The sequence below is a fragment of the Macaca fascicularis genome, chromosome 7 (genome assembly GCF_037993035.2).
Source record: "Macaca fascicularis isolate 582-1 chromosome 7, T2T-MFA8v1.1".
Classification (NCBI taxonomy): Eukaryota; Metazoa; Chordata; class Mammalia; order Primates; family Cercopithecidae; genus Macaca; species Macaca fascicularis.
Window position 1 is genome coordinate 164906341 of NC_088381.1, and position 23140 is coordinate 164929480.

A 23140-nucleotide genomic window follows, 5' to 3' on the forward strand; every position below is an offset into this window, starting at 1 on the left:
TTTATGAAGAAAATATATCAGAATTTCCATATTTTGTAAAATGAGCATGTATTTTATCATTAGAGAAAAAACTTGCAAATGTTACTTAAGAAATAAAGGTAAATTGATTTTCTAATGTGAAATTTTACTTAATAATGGACTAGCATATCAAACAGTGATTCTCAATCTTGGTTGTAGAGTATAATCAGAATCTCTGGGTGCAGGGCCTGGTTATTGGTATTTTTAGTAAAGCTTCCCAGGTGATTCTTTTGTGCATCAAGATTGAGAGCCACTGGTAGAATCTGGCACACAGAGCACCTTAATTATTTTAAATGGAATCATGTGTGCAGGCACATTTTTATCCTTGTTTTCAGTAGGGGTTTGTAGGTACCCTGTGCTGCTGGTAAGGGTTTCTAACTTAATGTGGATGCTTTGTCAAGAAATTGGTTATTGCTGGTAATACATGTATCTGCCTTATGAAACAGCTCCAGATAGTTAACCCACAACTTTCTTATTTGGCATTGGAGTGAAGTTAAGACATACCCATTCAAGGTAGATGTTAGGCACATATTAAAAATGTTCTCCTATGTACCAAATGATGGTCTCTGGTTTTGTTTGGGGCCTTAATTCTTGACCAGCAGGAGAAACATTATTTTATTTCTGAAAGTAACTGTGCAGAGAGAAATGTTAAATTGATAATAAGTTGGATAATGCAAGGAGAAAGAAATTTTCTTTTGTGTTCTCTTGCTGACAGGCTTAATATGAAATTAGTAGTTCTTTGGTTTTTTTTTTTTTGTTTTTTCTTTTGAGACGGAGTCTCGCTCTGTCGCCCAGGCTGGAGTGAGTGGCATGATCTCAGCTCACTGCAAGCTCCGCCTCCCGGGTTCCCGCCATTCTCCTGCCTCAGCCTCCCGAGTAGCTGGGACTACAGGCGCCCGCCACCTCGCCCGGCTAGTTTTTTTTTGGTATTTTTTAGTAGAGACGGGATTTCACCGTGTTAGCCAGGATGGTCTCGATCTCCTGACCTTGTGATCTGCCCGCCTCGGCCTCCCAAAGTGCTGGGATTACAGGCTTGAGCCACCGCGCCTGGCGAAATTAGTAGTTCTTTGAATTGCACTTACCCTTAGTCATTTCAGTAGCAGAACTAGAGGCAGAGGTCAGGCTTTTGGTTGCTATCCTAACAGGTCATTGTATCGTCGTCTTTTTCTGATGTGAACTGATACGAATCTGTATTTCACAGGTCCTTGGAAAGAAGTTTGCAGACTGATGTTTCATTTTCCTCACTGATGTTATGAGAAGTGACCTGAATTTTTAATTCATATATCATAATTTTTTGGTAGGAAGGAGAAATTTTGTACAGCTTCATTTTTAAATGGCAGCCAGTTGCTTTTAGCTGGTGCCATTGAAATGTATCACATTTTAATTTTTTTTCTGTTGTCATCTTCATTTTGACACTTAGAAGTCTTAAAGAAACGTTTAGTGATATTCTAGTTAAAATGTCAGTCCCAATTTCTTTTCTAAATCTTGGCTATTATAGAGTTGGCAGAGTATTTTAGATTTGAAATATGTTAATAAAATTTTAGTTATGAGTTAAGGTATTTTCTTCCACAGGAATAGCTAGCTTTGGCTAGAGTGCAATGCCAAGGAAGTAGCTCCTTTATTTTGTGATAATGGAAGTTTATTGGATTAGAAGAAGTATGAAATGAGCCCGGAGAGCCTTCTTGTAGTGGGCTTTCATTATAATAGCCTGATTTATATGGTTGATTCTCATTATTATAAGTTTAATAAATTATTGCCTGAAGGAAAACTTGAAAGTTAAAGTTGATATGACGTAGGCTGAAACTGAATAAATCAGAATTTTATATTGATTTGTCTTAGGAAAACCTCTTTCAAACCTGAATTATATAAATGAGCTATTCCAAAGGTAAGCTTTGGAGAGGAACTTTACCAGAATTCCTCTTTTTGAATTTCTGTTTCTTACACTGATTCTGTGATTCCTACCGAAGACCTATTCTTAGCCATTGGCTGGAAACATTGCAAGTTTCTCTTGCAGATGCTTGCAAGTGTCAAACTATTGTTGCTGCTAGGAAAGGAGCCACAGGTTATAGAGAAACTTGGGTGCTGAGTCCATAAATTAAGGAATCAGCACTCATACTTTTTCAGTATGTTGGTTAGTTCCTACTTCTTAAGGAGTTGATGCATGCCAAGCCATGATACTACTGTCTTCCAAGGTTAGGGTGAAAAGTGTACTTACCTGTAACAAATAAGGCAAGCTTATTTTCAGGTTGTGATCCAAGTGTTAACGTGTGTTGCCCATTTGCTGTTAAATGCTCATTCATAACTGCCTGACTCTGCAGATTGGCTAATCAGTTTTCCTCTAAGTACTTTATTTTTGAGATGGAGTCTTGGTTTGTCTCCTAGGGTGGAGTGCAGTGGCACAGTCTCAGCTTACTGCAACCTCTACCTCTTGGGTTCAAGTGATTCTCCTCCCTCAGCCTCCTAAGTAGCTGGGATTACAGGTGCCTGCCACCACAGCCAGCTAAGTTTTGTATTTTTAGTAGAGATGGGATTTCAGCATGTTGGCCAGGCTTGTCTTGAACTCCTGACCTCAAGTAATTCACCCGCCTTGGCCTCCCAAACGCTGGGATGACAGGCATGAGCCACCATGCCCACCTTCCTCTAAGTACTTTAATTGGGGATTCCTATTTTCTGAATTATAAGAAATCTGAGATAATTAGAGCAGAGAGTGTGGAGTGGTTTTCTACAGTTGAGGATGTCTTCAGTGAAGAAAAGGTGAACATATTTTAAGTGCTTGCAAAAGTCATCTCTAGTAACCCAAAACTATAAATTATCTCTCATTTAAGATAGTAGGCCTCATTACTCACTTCCCCCAATGCTCTATTTAACTTTGAACTCCAGCTACACAAGATATTCTGCCCAAAATAATTTTTTTCTCATACCTCCTAAAAAGAAAAGCAACCCCAAAATTAGTTTAAAAATGTTAGTTTCCTCATTTGAAGTTTTCACTGCTTTAAATACTTTTTTCTGATTCCCAATAAATAATGACCAACACAAAATACCAAACATTAAATAAATACTAATTTTAATCAGATGAAATTTACTATTTAAAAAGTCCACAGAATTATAAGATCTTTTCCACTCATATATTTACTTAACAAGACAAAACTGCTGACAGGCTGTCATTTCTTGTTTGTGCAAATACCTTTTTGTGAATGTATGTTTCTTTAGTAATAATTTTAATTGTTAATATCTCTAAAAATATAAAATGAATGTAGTCCATAACGTTGGTAGAAGACAATTGTTAATGAGCCCCATGTTTTTCTTGACTTTAAATCATATGGGAAATAAGTTGAATGGCTCTTTGGTTTGACAAACGTAGGAATCCGTGGCAGAAAGGAAAGATGCAGGTTAGTGGACAGTGCATGCTTGTTAAGGAGATGCAGAATATGCACTCTTCTTTGTGGTAAGGTCTGTTTTTGCCAGTCCTGATAAAGTAGATATAACTGTAATGAAAACAGGAAAGGAATGGGATTTTGGCATTAATTGGTTAAATCAGGTATTGAAATTTTATTAAATCTGAGAAATATCTTGTAGCCCCTTGGTGATACAGTTAAGATGGTTGCTCATCTTTGCTTAAGGGAAAGCTTAATAAAGATGAAAATTAGTTTAAACATTTTTCTTAAACTTCTGCAGGCTGAGCTATATATCTGGTTTTGTATAATATATCACTTATAGAAATGGAACTTGAGCAATGTAAGAAATATAGACTAATATTTCTCTGAACATTTCTAAGGAGTTTGACTTAACACAGTTATAAACTTAAGTATCAAAATTACATTGGACAGAAAAATAGATTTGTTGGTCTTCTTTGAAGGTTCATTGAAAATATCTCAGTAATTTTAACTACTGCTAGTACTAATTAACTCTTATATTTTAAGGAACCCAGTGACAATGGACCTCTTTTTACTGAATTAAAGTTCTACCAACGAGCTGCAAAACCGGAGCAAAGTAAGAAGTACAGTACACATACGTTTACACTTTTAAAATGACCAACTTTTTTTTAAGCCAAGACCTAGAGCATTATATCTTATTTTTTATGACTCTTTGTTATTTTTTTGCTTTACAAATTCCACTTACATGAGATTTGTATGAAATAATTCTGGTCTTTTAATGGGTTTGTTGCATCAAGATTTTATCTGTATTGATACGTAGAATAAAGTTAATAATAAATGACCTATGATTTAGGAAATATTGTTAAACATTGAGAATTATTGTTGAACTAGAACAGGATATCAAGGTAGAGAGCCAGAACCTGTCCTAGTTACTTTAGTCCCTTCTGTCCTTTTTCCATCTCTCCTAGATCTTGATTTCCTGGTTGAGGACTTTTATATTGAGAAAGAAAAACCTCTTAGATTGGTATGAAAAATAGGTCTTCCTATAGAAGCAAGTAAACATTATGTAATTAGAGAGATAAACGGCAACTTCAGGATAGTCCACCCCTGTGTTCTCAGATTCCACATCCTCAGACTCAACCAACCAGCATCAAAAATATTCCAGAAAAAAAACCACACACACACAATAAAAAATAACAATAGTAAAAAATAATACAAATAAAAAACTAGTACAGTGTAACAACTATTGATACAGCATTTTCGTTGTATTACATATTATCAGTAACCTAGAGATGAGATAAAGTATATAGGAGGATGTGTGGAGGTTATATGCAGCTATTACACCATTTTATATGAGGGACTTGAGCATCTGGATTTTGGTATCTTGACGGGTGGCGGTTCCTGGAACCAAGCCCCTAGAACAAAGGAATGACTGTACTGTGGTTGTGATTTTTTAAAAAAATGCTTTTTATAGATTTTTCATTTTAAAGACAATTTTAAGGGCAGGATAACAGTTTTGTAGGTTAATAAAAATGTTTTCATTGTAAAATGCTTTTCATTACTGTATTCTTCATTTTCTTTTTTATGAATACAGGCGAATTCTTATTGCATGTTTAAATACATTTTACTCGTAATGATTTTTAAAAAAATTATCATTTATGTATAACAATTGAAATCACAAAGATCTGTTTGAATTTGTAGTTCAGAAATGGATTCGTACCCATAAGCTGAAGTACCTGGGTGTTCCTAAGTATTGGGGGTCTGGTCTACATGACAAAAATGGAAAAAGGTAAAAATATGTGTGATTTGTCTTTCTTCTTCCCTTTTGCAACATTCGCTATTTAGTTGGTTTAGTCAGTAATTATTTTCTGATCACTTACAATATTACTAGGCCTCCCTCTAGACTATGTGGAATGTGTGTGACAGAGAGGAATAAGATGTTATCTCTGTCCTCTGCTTTCCATAGCAGCAGGCTATAATGCCCTATTAGAATAGGGGTGCCTCTCTAGTAAGGGGACTTCTACAGAGCAATATCAACTGACAGGGAGGAACAAAGCCAAACAGACCCTGCATTTTTTCCTTTGCCCTTAAAAATAAACAAACTATGTTCTTTATGCAAAAGGGAACCCCTTCAGGATTCCATTTGGTATTTCATGTTGGGTACGTAATCTGCCCACACCAGATCAGGCTCACCCTTTATGAGGGATTTAGTGTAGCTGGTGAGTGAAAGCAAATATGTATGAAACAATTAGAGAACAATTAAGTGCAAAATTGTATGATACTGATTTGTGTGTCTTAGGAGTTCAGAGAATGGAGAGGACGATTTCTTTGGGATAGTTTATTTGGAGAAAACCTCTAATGCTTTGGTGCATAAGCAGCACTTGATACATATTTGAATGAATCAATGGAACTTCACGGAGTAAGGCTTTGGTAGCTGAGACGTGAAGGGTAGATTTAGTTTGGAACTGGGGATACATTGCTTAGGATGATTTCAGCTGCAAGTAAAGGAAAACTTTGACTCAGGCAGTCATCAAGGGCCCAGGTTCCTTATCTTGCACCTTTGCCCTCCTCATCTTAGTTTTGTTCTCTTTTAGTTCTCCATTGTGTGGTCGCCAGGTGGCTGCTCCGTTTCTAGGCTTCACATGCAGGCACAGTACCCAAGGGCAGAAAATGGTATCTATCGTGTGTTGTGAGTTTCACTTTCCTGGCAAAGAAAGCTTTCCCAGGAGCCCTGTGGCAGACTTCCTCTCATGTTTTCTTGGTCAGAATTTTATCAATACTTATTCTTAAACTATTCACTGGCAAGGACAAAGTGATCACAGTGATCCATGTGGAAAAGGATGGAATGCCAGAACCAAATTGGTGCTCCGTTAGAAAGGATTAAGAGGAGGGGTAGTAGTTGGGTAGGCAGCCAGTGTTGTTTACTTGGGAACCATGCCTCTCTTAGGGAGTGTGGGGATTCCTGAAGTCACGTTGAACGTTTTATTTTATATGATTTTGCTGGGATAGCAAAATATGTTATAGTTTTTATAATATTTTCTTGAGAAATACTATAGAGCAAGGATTAGTTAAGAGCAAGGATTCTAGAGCTAGACTGCCTAGTTTTAAAACCTTGTTTTGCCCTTTAAAATGTGTGTGACTTTGGGCAATTTTTTGCTTTAATTTCCTTATCTGTGAAATGGAGTAACAGCTAACCACTTAATGATGATTAAGTATAATGCTACAAGAGTATATGTAGAACATAGATGTTAGCTTTCGCTCTCAAAGGGGTCTTTAATCGCTTAAATGTTAAAACCTACTGGTTTAGAAAATCATTGAGGAGGCGGAATAGCATCCTTAGCAGGAGATTAACATGAGCACAAGGATAGACTTCTGTTCTACTGTATGACTCAATGGCCGTCTTCCTCTAGCAGAGGAAGAGGGCATGCGTGTAAGAGAAAAGGAAGTAAACTTGGAGAAAAAGTCGGTGGCAGATAATGAAGACCCATAGAGGAAGGAACAGTTTGGAACCAATGTCTAGTAGGTAGTCAGAAGCTATCACTTGCTCTTGAGCAAGGGATGAGGTGACACGGTGGTGAAGGTGGCATTTGGGAAATGGTTTACATGGTGAATTAAAGACTGTCTAAAGGGGAGTAAGACAAGAAAAACCCTTAGTGATGACTTGCTAGGAAGCAAATCTGTTTGACTGTGTGCTCCAGTATACAATAGTTATATTTCTAAGGAACAGTGCGTTATGGAAACCACATTTCATAGAGATGATTGGAAGAAAAGTGTGCCTGGGGCTAGAGCATTTTTCCACTTGGAATAACAGCCTTTTCCTCTTTCCATAATTTCAATATAAACGTCTAAAAAAAAAAAAAACAAAAACCAAGTACAGTATATTGCAGCAAAACCTAAACACCAGACAAATCTAGCACTAGATTGATTGTACTTGACTGCATCAGGTGTGGTCATGGGCTAGTTAACTTTCTGTCTCTCTCGTTTTCCTGTCTGTGAGATGAGGATAATAGTACTTTATGAATTACTGTGAAGATGAAATGAAAACATGTAAATTATAAGGGGCACATAGTAAGTGCCCAGGAAATATTTCTTGCAGTCATCATCACTGTGATTATCATAATTGGTTTCATTTGTTTGTCTATGATTTTTGTTTGTCAGTGGTGATATTTTGCTTAAGAATGATGGTCTTTTTAAAAGTAACCCAAACTGTCATATCACATTTTACCATATACATTCTTATCACCCATTTTATGATAAAGTTTGGAACCAGTTAAACAGGGTTTTGTTTGTATAACTCCTGTGAGGTGACCGGGGGCTAACTGGGTCCAAGGTTGACACTGTAAGCTGACTGACGAGGGTACTGCTGGAAAGAACTTCCCTGGTGTGGATCAGAAGTGCCTTAGAATGTGGTGACAAACGAGAACACAGTCTAAGTCTTAACTCACCACTTATTAGTGATGACTTTACCTCTTAGCCCATTTCTTCTATAAAATGAGGTTGCTAGAAATGTCTCCTTTAAAAGATGGCGTTAGTCATGTATCAGGCATTGATTTGCTTTTTAGGTTGAAGCTCTTAAAAAGAATCATCGTAGGTCTTAGAAAGTAAAGAAATAGAAAGTAGATTATTCTTCCAGCCCCCTCCTGTACCAGACATCCTTAGTTTTTCTTGTAACTCATTTGAATTAATATGTATGTAGGGCTTAGAACAATGTTAGCTGCTACCATTATTAAATTATTTATACTGATGTATATTTTTCTTTTACTTGCACATTTTTATTCAAGTCTCCAGAAAAGTCTACATCAAAGGTTTTACTTTAGAGAAGTTACTTAGAAATAACTTCCATTTTACTACTCAATGGTAGAGCTGTCTTTCCAGAAGAATGTGGTAATGGTTTCTATGAAATTTGTGGAATCATGTTTCAGTTGATGTTTATGATTTAGGTATGGTGACAAGATTAAGGGCTTAATAAGAATGGTGGTAGGGTGATTTGTGAATAAAAACAAAGACCTATGTAATAGAATTTATTGATAGACCCCATGTTGAATTAAGCAGTTGTGTTTTAGCCATCTTTCAGGCTGTTACAGAGATTGTATTTTTGTTACCTGTGTATTACAGGCCTTAAGTATCCCTTATCTGAAATGTTGGCACCAGAAGTATTTTAGATTTGGGATTTCTTAAGGATTTTGGAATATTTGCATTAATACCTACTGGTTGAGCATCCCAAATCCGAAAATGGGAAATACAAAATGCTCCAATGAGCATTTCCTTTGAGCATCATGTTGGCACTAAAAAAAACTTTCTAATTTTGGAGCACTTCTGATTTCAGATTTTCAGATTTGAGATGCTCATCCTATATTATAATCATTACACACATCACCTATTTAGTAAAAGCCAACATGTATATGTGCCCTGGTTTCATCTCTCAACCTTTCAAAACCTGTTATACAGAGGAAACCAGGAAGTCAAAGTTACCATTTTCACTTTATTATCTTACAAGCCAAGGTGCTAGGAAATCCTACATGAATACATTTTGTCACTTTTTTTTCCCCCCGAGATGGAGTTTCACTCTTGTTGCCCAGCTGGAGTGCAGTGGCTCAGTCTCGGCTCACTGCAATCTCTGCTTCCCAGGTTCAAGCAATTCTCCTGCCTTAGCCTCCTGAGTTGCTGGGATTACAGGCACCTGCCACCATGCCCGGCTAATTCTTGTATTTTTAGTAGAGACGGGGTTTCACCATGTTGGCCAGGCTGGTCTTGAATTGCTGACCTCAGGTGATCCACCAGCCTTGGCCTCCCAGAGTGCTAGGATTACAGGCGTGAACTACTGCGCCCGACCACCACTGACTAATTTTATAACCTTGGACAAATCGCTTTACCTCTGAAGACCTTAGTTATTTTATTTATTAAAAGATGTTTAGACAAGATGATTTTCTAATTTTCTTCCAATTCAAAAATGAATAGAATTCTGAGTTACTTGTTCAGCATCTTGTCTTTTAATGTTAGTCAACTCTTCCTTCCTTATTGAACTTGTCATATTGTTATCATAGAAGCCTACAACATATAAATGGGGTTTTTGTATCCTACTGACATTTATTTCAGTATATGTAGTGCAGTGGTTAAAAGCATGATTTTGCCACATACTAGAGTACAAATTATCAGTTTTCTTCTGCTGTAAAATGGGGATGATAGGAATTACCTACCTTATAGAGTGATGTGAGGTTTAAATGCATTAATAACATTTTAAGTACTTACATTAGTGCTGTGCTTATACCAGGTGTTCAGTAAATGCTAGATGTTAGAGTGTTGATGAGTCATAATCTTCCTTGTTGGAGATGTCCTGAAACATTCTGAGTGTGGTTTTGGTTTTTATTGATTTACTGAATGATTTCACCAGACAAATTAGAATCTGGAAAACTGTTGAAGGTAAAAGTGGTCCTCAGAGCAGAAGCTGAGCAGTGTTATTGCAAATAGGTGATGCTTTTCTGTACATACTGAAATACAACATGATTATTGAATCTGAGTTTTGGGTGCTGGAAGTGACCTTAAAAAGGGTGAGTCCCTACTCTCTCATTTTACTTCTGTGGAAATTGAGGCCCAAGGAAGTAATGTGACTCAGCCAAGGTGACATAGCTGCTTTACGGCCAAACCAATTATCTTCACGTTTTTCCGGGATATTTGTTTTTCCCCAAATCTTGGCCATTGAGTGTTTAATGTACAATCCTTCTGTGCCATTTAAACAATGGTATTGAATCTGGCTCTTGTTAAAGCATCTGACAAGAATCTTGATTTTAGCAGAATGTTGTTACTGCTGAATATACCTTAAAAATACAGAGAAACGGTCACAGGAAGGAAGCTGATATCCAGAAACATTAATTAATTTTAACTATGAGAAAAATCAATGCTGTCATTTTTATTTAGCTTGTTTTATTTTTACTGTGAATAAACCTGTTGGGTTCTCTCTGTGAGCATTATCTTAAATTGAATAGTCTCCTAAAACTAGCTGAGACCAGGAAGAGGCCCTCCAGGTTAGCAGGACCTGAAAGCACTCTGAACTCTTGAGATTTCTAGTTGGGAGAAATTGTTGCAAATGTTTTTATTTCTTTTTTTAAAAAAACGTATTTACTAAACATTGTCTTGAAAAGATTACTTTGAGAGTACTCATTGCAAAGTTGGTTTTCTTGAATTGTATTTTGTTCATTGGCTTTTCATATTTGTCTTCAGTTATAGGTTTATGATAATGGATCGCTTTGGGAGTGACCTTCAGAAAATATATGAAGCAAATGCCAAAAGGTTTTCTCGGAAAACTGTCTTGCAGCTAAGCTTAAGAATTGTATGTGAGCTATATTCTTCTTGTTTTTAAAAAATTGTTTTTAGTACAGTAAAGGCTAGTTTATGTTGAAGCTTGGTCCTCTGCTGGCTGGTGTTAGGTACTGCATTAACTTATTCTGTATGTATTTTCATAGCTGGATATTCTGGAATATATTCACGAGCATGAGTATGTGCATGGAGATATCAAGGCCTCAAATCTTCTTCTGAACTACAAGAATCCTGACCAGGTAGTTTTATAACTTTAATTTCTACTATTTAAAACGTGTTGTTTGAAAATAAATATGGTTGCTTTGAACTTTTGAACCTATGTAGAAGTTTTACTTTTTGAAGTAGATTTGGTAATAATATTTCTTCTTGACACTTTGATCTAGTTAACATTCTACATTTTTGATGTGATTTGTTGGCACTTTATCAAGTTGGCTATTTTGCCCTAAATAAGATTCAGAAGAAGTGCTTGTGATACAAAATGAATTTCAAATAGCTATTTGGGGGTGGAAGCTTAAAATTATATAGTACACCAATGAATTATGTTTGCCTGTCTGCTTTGTCACTTTTTTTATTCCTTTGTTCAAGAAATCCATCAAATGTAAGTGTTCTGTTACTTGGAAAATTTGGTCTTTAACATGTTGATTATTCAAATCAATTGGTTTACAGAAATATCTTAGCTGTCTAAATTTGTATACCCTTAGTGTTTGGAATTCAAATGTGCATTTTTTTTTTTTTGCTTATTACATTCCCTTGTAATTTTTACTTCTAATGAAAGGAGAAAAGCTAATGTTATTATACCTTTATTTAGGTGAGTTTAGTTGAAGTAGAGGGATCTATACTATTTTCCTGTATAGCTGTTTCTGTGATTTCGGTGAAAGTAAGGTTTAGTTGACATTCATACTTAATGTATGTTCTCACTTCTTTCTTGATCTTAAATAAAAAGGAAGATTTAAACATTTTAAGTGTGTTTGGGTGCTTTGATTATTATAATTATTTGTCAGTACTCTGTACTTCATTCTTTCTCTCAAGTGTACCTTTACCTTTGCTTAGTTTTTCCTTTTTCCTTTGGGTCCCTTTTCTTTTTCTGTTGTCTCACGTTTGCTTCCCTTCCTCCAATGTCAGTTATGGTGGATATAAGGGAATCTATATAAGTATAAAAGAAGAAAGTTACTATACTGTTAATACAGTGTGCTAATGGAGAAGTCTTAAAAAGGCAATCATCAAATTCATCTCTGCTGTTTCTAGCCATTTCTTTTTAGATGTTTCTAGGCCAAGAACAAAGAAAACGCAGCTAACAACCTGAACAATAAGGGTTCCATTAATTGAAATAGGCTGGACTTGTATAGTATAATAAAATACAACTTATATCACTTTGCAGGTGACTAAAACATGCTGCCTTTGTTTATATGGAAATATTTTTGCAGCTCTGTTATCCTTCAGACATATGCTTTGGATGGGATTATTTTTCCAGTGTTAGATGTATGTGCTAGATCTAGCTACATATTTTTGCTTCAGTTTCCTCTTGTGCCCAGATGCATGCATTTGTGACATTTACTCAGAATTAGAGATGTAATGTGTGGCTATGAAATAGAAGAAAGCCAAGTTTATTAGCTTTGTATGCTAATCAGACCCACATGTATATGCCTATGAATAAGTATGTATATAATATTAAAATTTACTTTTAATCATGAAGACTTGGCTTTAGAATATAGTATTTAAATATAGATAAGAGCCTGATCTAACAGTTCTTTAGATCATTATTATGATGTATGAAATATTTTTATAAAGTAAATTGAGATTTGATTATTTTACAAGTGAAGAAACAGAGGAATAGAAGGTAACTAACATATCCTGTGTCAACATCATTAGCAGTCTTCTACTGGGTGTGCTTTTCTGTGTGGGAAGTAGCAGTTGTATCGCAACAAGTATTGATGGTTTGCTCTGTGCTCAATTTTAGAGTCTGTAAGATAAAGTATAAAATGTATAATTTTCATTCAAATTGAAGAGACAAGATTAATTACAAGTATAACATATACTTATCTTAAAAAAGTATATAAAGTCAAGTGGTTACACTATAGCTGTGTGGTCATTTAGCATTTTTATTAAAAATAAAAAGCCTTTCAGAATTAAGTATTTGCTGCTGTTTGCATTTTGGATCTAAATTGTTTGGAGTGTTATGGAATGACCTTGTAGATGAACCCACCTTCAGATGACAGTATTTTGTTTCTATGCTTTAAAGGGGTATATGTGCAGTGATTTTGACTTTAGTTTGTATTGGTGCTTGGAAATTTATAGGTGTACTTGGTAGATTATGGCCTTGCTTATCGATACTGCCCAGAAGGAGTTCATAAAGAATACAAAGAAGACCCCAAAAGATGTCATGATGGCACTATTGAATTCACGAGCATCGATGCACACAATGGTGTGGGTATGTCAGTAGTACTTGAGTGAGAAATAGACTGCTAATGTTTTCACCCAGATTCCTACATAGTTCTTAATTATGCATAAATAAATAAATAGATACATAAATAAGAATTGAAGAGGCACAGGGGCATGAGGAAAGAAGGCAGAGGTGAGACTCCTACAATTGTATTCCAGGGCCATTTGTGTTCTTCTCTCTTGCCTTTTCCTTGCAACCTTCAAAGATAACCAAGAAGGTGGTAGTGGTTCATTCAACTGCAATGAGGATTTCTTTTTGGTTTTATTTAGTTTAATTGGAATGTTTGTTTGTTTTTGTATTTTTTCTCAAGTTTCTTATGTATCTACAACTTTGTAACAGCTCACTTTTATTTTACTACCTGTTAAGTTAGTTTATTTCCTCAGCAGTCATTTCTTCTGTGCTCAAAGCTGTGGAAGAACTCAAACACCCAGTTCTCTGGGCCTCTTAATAGCATATAAAAATTGTAAGAATATCTTCAAGTTTTCCAAAGGCAGTATTGAGTCTATCATTGTTTTATTTCTAGAGTTACAGTCTCTGCTTGAAACCCTAAAATTTACCAGTTTGAGTTTTAAAGTAGAAATTATTAATTGGAAGTAAATTGGGAGGTAAGCTATTTCTTTTATACTGTCCAATACCTAGGTGAAATGCAGTCAAAATTTTATGATGAAAAACAGACTGTGGAGTTGACTTGTTTTACCTTATTACTTTATATATACTTTAAATTATATATTAAAAATTATTTCAGTCTACCTAATGTTCTTCTCTTGCATTTGTAGCCCCATCAAGACGTGGTGATTTGGAAATACTTGGTTATTGCATGATCCAATGGCTTACTGGCCATCTTCCTTGGGAGGATAATTTGAAAGATCCTAAATATGTTAGAGATTCCAAAATTAGGTAAAGGAAAACTTAAGTTATTTCTAGCAAAATCATGATAAGCCAAATGTTTTTAGTCACAGTTTCTTGACAGGAACTATAGTTTCAACTGATACTGATATAGAAATAAGAAAGTACTTGTTAAACAGTAAGGTTCCTTGGTCTTTTGTTTAATTTAGAAAAATGTCTGTAAGCATATTTAGGATGTAGCACAATATTGCTTAATGTGCTATGTATTTTTATTTCATATTAATAACATGACGTCAAGCTTCAAACAGTGACTCATTCTTTAATTTTTAACAGATATAGAGAAAATATTGCAAGTTTGATGGACAAATGTTTTCCTGAGAAAAACAAACCAGGTAGGAAAACACTTCTTCAGTGTTAATAGGGATTTTGTTTTCTGGGGATAAAAAGGCATGGTATCCATGGAATAGCCCTTAATGTAAGATGTTAGGTGGTGACCAGGCATGGTGGCTCACTCCTGTAATCCCAGCACTTTGGGATGCTGAGGTGGGTGGATCACGAGGCCAGGAGATCGAGACCATCCTGGCTAACAGGTGAAACCTCATCTCTGCTAAAAATACAAAAATTAGCCACGTGTGGTGGCATGCACCTGTAGTCCCAGCTGCTCAGGAGGCTGAGGCAGGAGAATCACTTGAACCCAGGAGGCAGAGGTTGCAGTGAGCTGAGATCGCACCATTGCACTCCAGCCTGGGTGACGGAGCGAGACTCTGTCTCAAAAAAAAAAAAAAAGGATATTAGATGGTTTGTTAAATGAATACTTGAGCCTTATTCAATTTTATTCAGTGCTTTTAGCAAAGGAAGCAAATTTCATTCATCCATTAAGCTAGTAAGTATTGAGGCTTTATTGTGCACCAGGGACTGGGGGTACATCAGGGAACAAAACAAATATCCCTGCCCTCATGAAGCTAACATTCTAGTTGGAGGAGTTAGATAGTAAACACATGAGCAAAATTTGTATGTTCCCCTAGTTAGTACTGTGGAACTAGAAGAAAACAGGGTATAGAATTAGGGGGATGGAGTTGGGGTGGGTAGTAAAGTAGCGAGGGGGACTGTAATTTTAAGTAGGCTGTCCAGGGACAGCCTCACTTAGGAGGTGATATTTGAGCAGTTGTAGGAAGGAGGTGAGGGAGGGAGTGAGCTCTGTAGAAGTCTGGGGAAGAGAATTCTAGGCAGAAGGGACACTAGTGCCCAGGAGATGCGAGGACTGTTTTTATAGGTAATCATGAGGGCTTTGGCTTTTACTTCAAGGAAGAGTGTAAGGTTTGGATTAGAAGAATGATATGAACTGTTTATCCTGAGGGGAAAGGTCTCCTGCTTCTGGTGTAGGGATGGACTGCCAAAGGAGCAAGGATGGGCCTAGGCAGAAAGCAGGTTAAGAGGCCACTGCAATAACCCGTGCAAGAGAAGTAGCAGCCAAAGAGTGAGAATTGGTCAGTTTGCATATATTCAGAAGTCTTTCTAAGCCTTTGCTCAGTTGTCTCCTTTTCAGGAAGGTCTATCTACCCTGACCTTATGCTATTTAAAATTGCAGCCTGCTCCCCATATCAATAAATACAATGTGGATTTCTCAGAATTATGCCTTGGACCTCATAGCGATCAGTAGCCTCTCCCTCGTGGCCTAATGAGTCACTTACCTTAATTTCCAGTACCAAATATTTGTGTTTAAAATTTATAGAAATGGAATAATACAGTGAATGAAATAGGTAAAAATCCCTGTCCTCATGAAATTATGGTTTACTTCTGTTAGTGTCCTTTTCTTTCACTCAGTAATGTATTTGTGAAATTCATCCCCATTATCGCATGGTTTTTTTTGTTATTGTTGTTGTTATGTTTTTTTGAGATGGAGTCTCACTCTGTTGCCCAGGCTAGAGCGCAGTGGCACAGTCACAGCTCACTGCAGCCTTGACCTCCTGAGCTTAAGAGATCTTCCCACCTCAGTCTCTGAAGTAGCTGGGACTACAGGCACACGCCACTACACCTGGCTAATTAAAAAAATTTTTTTTGTAGAGATGTGATCTCACTATGTTGCCCAGGCTAGTCTTGAATTCCTGGGCTCAACCAGTCCTCCTACCTCAGACTCCCAGTATTGGAATTGTAGGCATGAGCCACTGCACTTGGCCCTATTATTGTATATGTTTAACAGTAGTTTCTTCATTATCATTTCTATAAGGTATTCTACTGTAGTTACATACCATTATTTATTCGCTCTTAGTTCATCTCTAATTTTTGGCAGTTGCAGCTTGCCAATTATACATACAGATGTATAGTCTACCTGCAGTTGATTTTTGGGTATTATTTGAGGAGGGGTCATGTATCTTTCCTATCCCCATATTTATATCTAGTCGACCCAGCAACCTTCCATGAAAAGACCATTCTTTTCCTTTGTTGTCATATTTGTCATCAATCAAGTGTGGATTTGTGGATCTGTGCATCTGTTTCTGGACTCTCTTTTTTCAATTGTTCTTTTTGCCTATTCTTGGACCACGCTGTCTTAGTTACTGTAGCTTTATTTTAAGCTTGGTATCTGGTAGTTGAAATTCTTTAGCACTGCTTTTCTTTAACTAGACTTTGCTACTTTGCTATTCTTTGCCCTTTGCATTTCTATTTAAATTTTAGAATCACCTTGTCAGTTACACACACACTCACCCACCCCCAAGTTTGCTGGAACCTGGGGATTGAATTTGACTCTGTAGACCAATTTGGGGAGCATTGACATCTTTATACTGTTGAGTTTTCCAGTCCACTTGTACGGTATATCTTTTATTAAATTTGGTCTGTCTCAATTTCTCTCAACTGTGTTTTATAGTCTTCTTTAGGAAAATCTTGCTCATCTTTCATTGTATTTGTTGCGAAGTATTTGATGCTATTTTAAGTCTTTTCTAAATAGTTTATTTTCCAATTGCTTTTTGCTAGTCTATAGAAATAGGATAGATTTTTATATATTTACCTTGCATCTTATGACCTTACTACATTTATGTACTAGTTCTAGTAGTTATTTGTAGATTCTGTAGGATTTTCCACATGTAGTAGTATGTTGTTTGTGACTAAAGTCTGATTTGCATCTTTTGTTCCACTCTTTATGCCTTCTATTTATTTTCTTATTGTATTAGCTAAAAGTACACATAACTATTCTATTACACTGAAGGGACATGGCAAAAATGGACATTGTTCTCTCCCAGGGGGAGCATTTTCAATGTTTTATCATACATGGTGATAATTGTTTTAGTTTTTTTGTACATCTCCTTTATCAGATGAAGAAATTGGAAGTTACGTACTGTTGTCTGTTTTTTTCTCGGTATATTCCAAGTATTTAGGAATAGTGCCTGGCACATAGGAAGTGCTTAATAAATATTTGAGTTAATGAATGTGTGTGTGCACGTGCGTGTGTGTGTGTGTGTGTGTATAGAACTGATAAGATCTCTTGAAGGACTGGTGTGAGAGGAAATAATTCAAGGATGACTAACTCAGATTTTAGCTTGAGGAGCTAGAAGGATGAAATTCTCAGTAACTGAGACAGAGAAAACCTCAAGTTTTAGGGATAGGTCAAGAGTTTAGATGTGGGTTTGTTGGAATTAATGGTGATATTTACACATCCAAGGACCAATATATGAATGGTAGATATACAAGTCTGGAGGTTGGGGGAAAGGTCTGTGTGTGAGTCATTAGCTCAAAAATGGATTTTTAATGTTGAGAAGTGTTGATCTTGTCTAGTAGGATTTCTTTTTTATGGTGTGGTTCTGTCTAAGTGTACGGTAAACCTTTATCATTTGGAAGCTGATTTTTCTCTTTTATGGGAAAGCCAGACCTTATTTCTTTCTTTCTTTGACCTCTTTTTGGTGTGTTTTATTTCTCTATCTGCTATAGAGCTAATGGCTTTGATGGCAAAAACAAATTGGCTGTGATATTCATTGTATTTAAGGACATTTTACTTTCATAATCTTTAGATCCCTTTGTATTATAACTTTAATACTAAAATAGTTATTTTTATGAATATTTAAATTTTAAGTTCTGTCTTGTTTCTTACAATTACAAAAGTGTGTTTTATATTATATCTCAAAATACTTTTTAAATTTCAGTTATCTGACAATTCCTGAATTCAAAAGCATACTTTTCATTGAAGTGATTGAAAAAAATAGGTATCTTAACAAGATGTGTGTTTGCATTCTAACTTTACTATAACCATGAATTGGTTTTTTAGAGGTAAGAGCGAAATATATTAGATTTGTGATTGAAAGTTATAAAATGATTGTGTTATTCTTTTAGGTGAAATTGCCAAATATATGGAAACAGTGAAATTACTAGACTACACTGAAAAACCTCTTTATCAAAATTTACGTGATATTCTTTTGCAAGGACTAAAAGCTATAGGAAGTAAGGATGATGGAAAATTGGACCTCAGTGTTGTGGAGAATGGAGGTTTGAAAGCAAAAACAATAACAAAGGTGAATTTTGTTATCAAATTATTCTTTGGTTTTGTGTTTATAATTGCAACAAATACTATAAGAAAGTATAGCAGTAGTTCAATGAAGAAAAAGAACAGATTGCATGGCAATTAAGGCAAACTTTTTATAATACAGAACAATGTGTAGAGGGTTGTAGAAAAATAGTTATTTATATATTTCTTATGTTTGGTAGCAAGTTACTAAATTTCTGAAATGATTTTAACTTGAAATACTGATACCTGACAGAGAAATTTTGATGGTGCACTGAATTCATAATTTATATGTTCTTTTCTCCCAAGTCACCCCTTAGGGTTCATACTGTCTCAGTTGTTTCTTATTTGTGGATATGGTCATAGTTTTACCAGTTGAAAACGGGTATTTGAAAAATTACTATTTGAAAATTTCCTTGTTTGTTGGTGTGGTACATTTTACCATTTGAACATTATTTTGCTCTGTGAGGAAATATCATTATATAAAGCTTGTATCAGCATATAAGGGCATTAATTGTTTGGAGAGAAATGGTAAATAATGGCCGGGCGCGGTGGCTCAAGCCTGTAATCCCAGCACTTTGGGAGGCCGAGACGGGCGGATCACGAGGTCAGGAGATCGAGACCATCCTGGCCAACACGGTGAAACCCCTTCTCTACTAAAAAAATACAAAAAAACTAGCCGGGCGAGGTGGCGGGCGCCTGTAGTCCCAGCTATTGAGGAGGCTGAGGCAGGAGAATGGCGTAAACCCGGGAGGCGGAGCTTGCAGAGCGAGACTCCGTCTCAAAAAAAAAAAAAAAAAAAAAGAAATGTTAAATAATGAACTTTATGATAGAAGTATTATACAAGCATGTAAAGAACTTCTGGCATCACTTTAGATTTTACAGGTAGGCATTAACTTACTGATTTGCTATTGGTTATTTTTCATAATTAACTTATTGATAAACTTACTGATTTCCCTTATAATCTGAAATTATTTAATACAATGTGTTAGCTATTTTTATATGAGGAAGGAAAACAACTTTTAGAAGAAAAAATTTTTTTACATTATTAACTATTTTTACTGTCATTAACTTTACAAATTCTAATAGATTTCTTTGGAAATCTCATTCTGAACTGAGAAAAAGGGTTAAAACAGAATTTTCTCTCTTTAAAATCAGAAGCAGCATATTTAAAAGTTTTTATCTTTTCAATTAACAAAGGAGATAGGAATTTTGAAATTGTACCAAAAATTTGACTTTCTGTGCCAAATAGCAGGTCTCTGTAATTTCATCATAGAATCTGAAATTATATACATGCATCTACATACACTTTTTTTTCTTTGATAAGTTTTGTCTTAATTACATCTGCTCCAGTTTTGTGGTCAACAAGTATGCTGAATGCTGCATCCATGTTTGAAATGAAGAGGGTAAAATGGAAGCCTGAGTGGAATTTTTTAGTAAGGTATTGTAGTAAACTTACTTTTCGCATACATGCATAAACAAGCAGAGTGTTTCTTATTGCTCAGGATAGATTTCTCTGCGTTAATATTTATAGCGAGCTTGTATAGTGTTTTTCTCTAAAATTTTGTTTTGTTGATTGAGAAGTAAAGATCTCTGCTGTTATGTGAGAACTTGTCCAGAGCAACCACCTCCCCTGTCCCAACCCCCGTCCCCCTGCCCCCGCCCCTACCTTCCTTTGCAAATCCCTGTTGTTTGGACCTACGTGCTGGAGAAAATTTAGTTTCTGCAGGTTGGCTGACTTTACAGCTGAGTAGGTCAGTCTGCTGCAGAGCTAACATCTGTGACCTTATAATTCTGTTGTGTCCTTGGATAGTTCAGAAGGCTGGAAATTTCCTGTTGGATCATCCCTGACATGTATAAAGCTTCATTTAGGGGAAAAAAATGAATACTAAGTTGAACAAGTTGAACTATTAGGAGGTTTACTTCATTAGTTTACTGCTTTTTGTACACTCATTGCTGACACAGGATTGTTGTCTGTATTACAGGGAAATTAATAAAAGTTAAGATGAAGTTAGGTAAGATCATGAGCTGCTCGATAGCCATGTTTTAACTGAAGTGAGTTATTAATTTTGTTGGCTTTTTTTTTTTTTTGTAAAGTGAAAGGATTGAACCAGACCAGTTTTTTTCAAGCTTTGCTTTTCTTTTAAACTGCAGAACATTTTCTTCATATAAATTGTAAATGCTTTCATTGAAAACAGATAAAAGCAGAGCTCTGCTGGATGAGAAGTTGGGGGCTCCCTACAATGAAAAGCTTTCTCCTTTGAGAAACTAGCTTGCTGCTTCTGTTTTGCAGCAAGATCTATAACCCAGATGTCTTTTTTTGCTCTGGATGTCAGGAGGCTCAAAACTAAATATAATGCCTAATTCTACTACTTTGTTGATTTTTATAATTAGTACATTTGTTTCCTCTCTTTTCCTTTGTCATAATTTTTAAAAGTGTAAAGTGTATTTTCTGTGTAAGTATCAGACTCAGATCTGTTTTGGAAAGGGGTAGGTTTAATCAGTTTAATATATGTTTGTCTTTAGGTTCCTAAGAGATACTCTTTTCGGTAAAAACCTACAGGAATTGATGAACAGTGGAATGAAGCAAGGTTTCTTGTCTATTTTTCTTGCGGCCATGCTTGATTATGGTGCAGTATATTTGGAAACTAGAGTGAAACACGAATTTACCCACTTGGAAATGTTTTCTGCTTAATAATCAAGGAGCTTTATTTAAAGCGTAGAATTTTGGGATGACATAATCCTGAAGGAGAACAGAGAGATCAAGTATATATCTGCCCTTAAAAAGTACAAAGTCAATTATTTTTATTGTTGATTAGAACTAAACATTTTCAGTTTTTGGAATCTGGCAGTACAGTGCAACAGTTACTGGATTCAGTGTATACTCATAAATTAACATTCAACAATTATGTAAAAGGTCTAATTTATGTACCTGATCTAGGCTAGGTCTCTAGGGCTACGAAGATCAATGACATGTGATCCCATCCTTAAAGAATTCTTCTTGTTCCATCTGGGTTAAGAACAGCTTAATTTACTGGAAAGAGCTCAGCAAGTTAAAAGGACATTAACACCTCCATGAACTATTTTAGAGTTTTAAGTTGCCTGCCTAAGTCAACAAAAAGGGTTGTTGACTGGAATCTCATCCCTGGAAAGTCGTTGAGTAAGGTCTAGATCATGGCCTTGCAATTGGTATTTTATTTTTTCATTTTGAGACAGCCTATATTGTTGCTCCCTATGAATGATATTCACATACCTTTCTTTCCTTCTCTATTTTACCTCCTAATTTTTTAATTTTTTAATTTTATTTTTCTGGCTGCATTATGCTAATTGGTCTTTCTAGAGTTTCTCTTATTTAACCATTGTTAAATAAACCCTTGCTGGCACTTAGCCTGGAGCAGGGTACAAAGAGTTGAATAAGAGCAAAGCCCTTCCATTGCAAATCAGTAGCCTGCAGCTGCTCTGGTGGACAGCTTTCTTCCTTTCTTTCCGAGGGGATTGACCTCATACAGCCTTTACACCATGTAGTCTGTAGTTTCAGTCAGGGTGCCCTGAACGTACTCTCTAAATTTGGTGAAAATCTATCTAGCTGTTTTAGCCTGATACAGTAATAAAGATAAAGTGTATTGTAATTATATAAATTTAGATTGTTGAAGTTGGTGCATTCCTGTTCTCTAATGGTTTGATCATAGTACTCTAGTTAAGTAGAGTCAGCATTTGCTAACAAGTTTTTTCTTTAGGTCATTTTCAACTTCTCATTTAGCTGAATTTTGTCAAGTGGACTTTTTCGCCCTAAATTGTTAAGTGAAGTTGTTACATATGTATAGAAAAGTGCATGAATAAGTACACTTTTACACAATATTCACTTAAATGTCACCCAGATCAAGATATGAATCATTGCCAGAATTAGTTTTGCCATATTTGGGGAAATTATAGTAATGGTATCATATATTACATACTCTTTTGTTTCTTTCATTTAATTGTATCTCTGAATTTCCATGCTGTTGCATGTAACAAAAATTTGTTTTTCATTGCTATGTAGTATGCCATATGACTATACCATAATTTATTGACGGACTTTCAGATTGTTCCAGTTTTTGGCAGTTGTGATAATGCTGTTAAGAACGTTATTTTAATTTTTTGGGGGAAGCATATACATTTATTTCAGATTGGGTCTGTACATACTGGGGTTGCTGCAGCATAAGGCTTACTTATGTTGAGGGTTTGTAGATATGGCCAGTCAATTTTCCAAAGCTGCTCTCTCAATTTAATTCTTATCAGTAGCATAGGGGAGTTCCAGTAGCTCACTGACACTAGCTATTGCATTATATTTAATTTCACCTATTTTGGTGGATGTGCACTGATTTGTTTATGGTTTTAACTTAATCTCCTTGAAAAATACTGATTTGAAACATTTTTGTATGCCTGCCAGCCTTGATAATCCTGTTTTTGGTGAAGTACATTTCAAATCTTTTGCCTATTTAAAAAAAAAAAAAAAAAAGGTTGGAGTTGTCAGCTTTCTTTTGATTTGCCAGAGTTGAATACTTTGTATGTATGCAATGTATGTGTTACACATATTATCTTCCAGTTGGTGTTTAATCTTTTTACTCTTAATATGGTATCTTTTGATGAATGGAATCTCTTCATTTTAATGAAACTCAG

At 35.7% G+C, this 23140-nt stretch overlaps 1 protein-coding gene across 16 annotated transcripts in view; it reads left to right on the top strand.

Moving 5' to 3' along the window:
- The window catches only part of VRK1 (VRK serine/threonine kinase 1), a 112660-nt gene that overhangs the window by 45373 nt on the left and 44147 nt on the right, over positions 1-23140 (top strand). For 8 of the 16 annotated variants that reach the window (XM_065518433.2, XM_005562174.4, XM_005562176.4 and 5 more), the window contains exons 4-11: positions 3939-4008; positions 5094-5181; positions 10611-10719; positions 10853-10945; positions 13002-13134; positions 13923-14043; positions 14326-14384; positions 18313-18491. In XM_065518433.2, coding sequence (XP_065374505.1) covers positions 3939-4008; positions 5094-5181; positions 10611-10719; positions 10853-10945; positions 13002-13134; positions 13923-14043; positions 14326-14384; positions 18313-18491 — 852 coding nt within the window. Of the gene's footprint in view, positions 1-3938; positions 4009-5093; positions 5182-10610; positions 10720-10852; positions 10946-13001; positions 13135-13922; positions 14044-14325; positions 14385-18312; positions 18492-19834; positions 19874-23140 lie in introns of those variants that run through there. The other 8 variants (XM_073998549.1, XM_073998551.1, XM_073998553.1 and 5 more) reach the window with 3 other exon arrangements.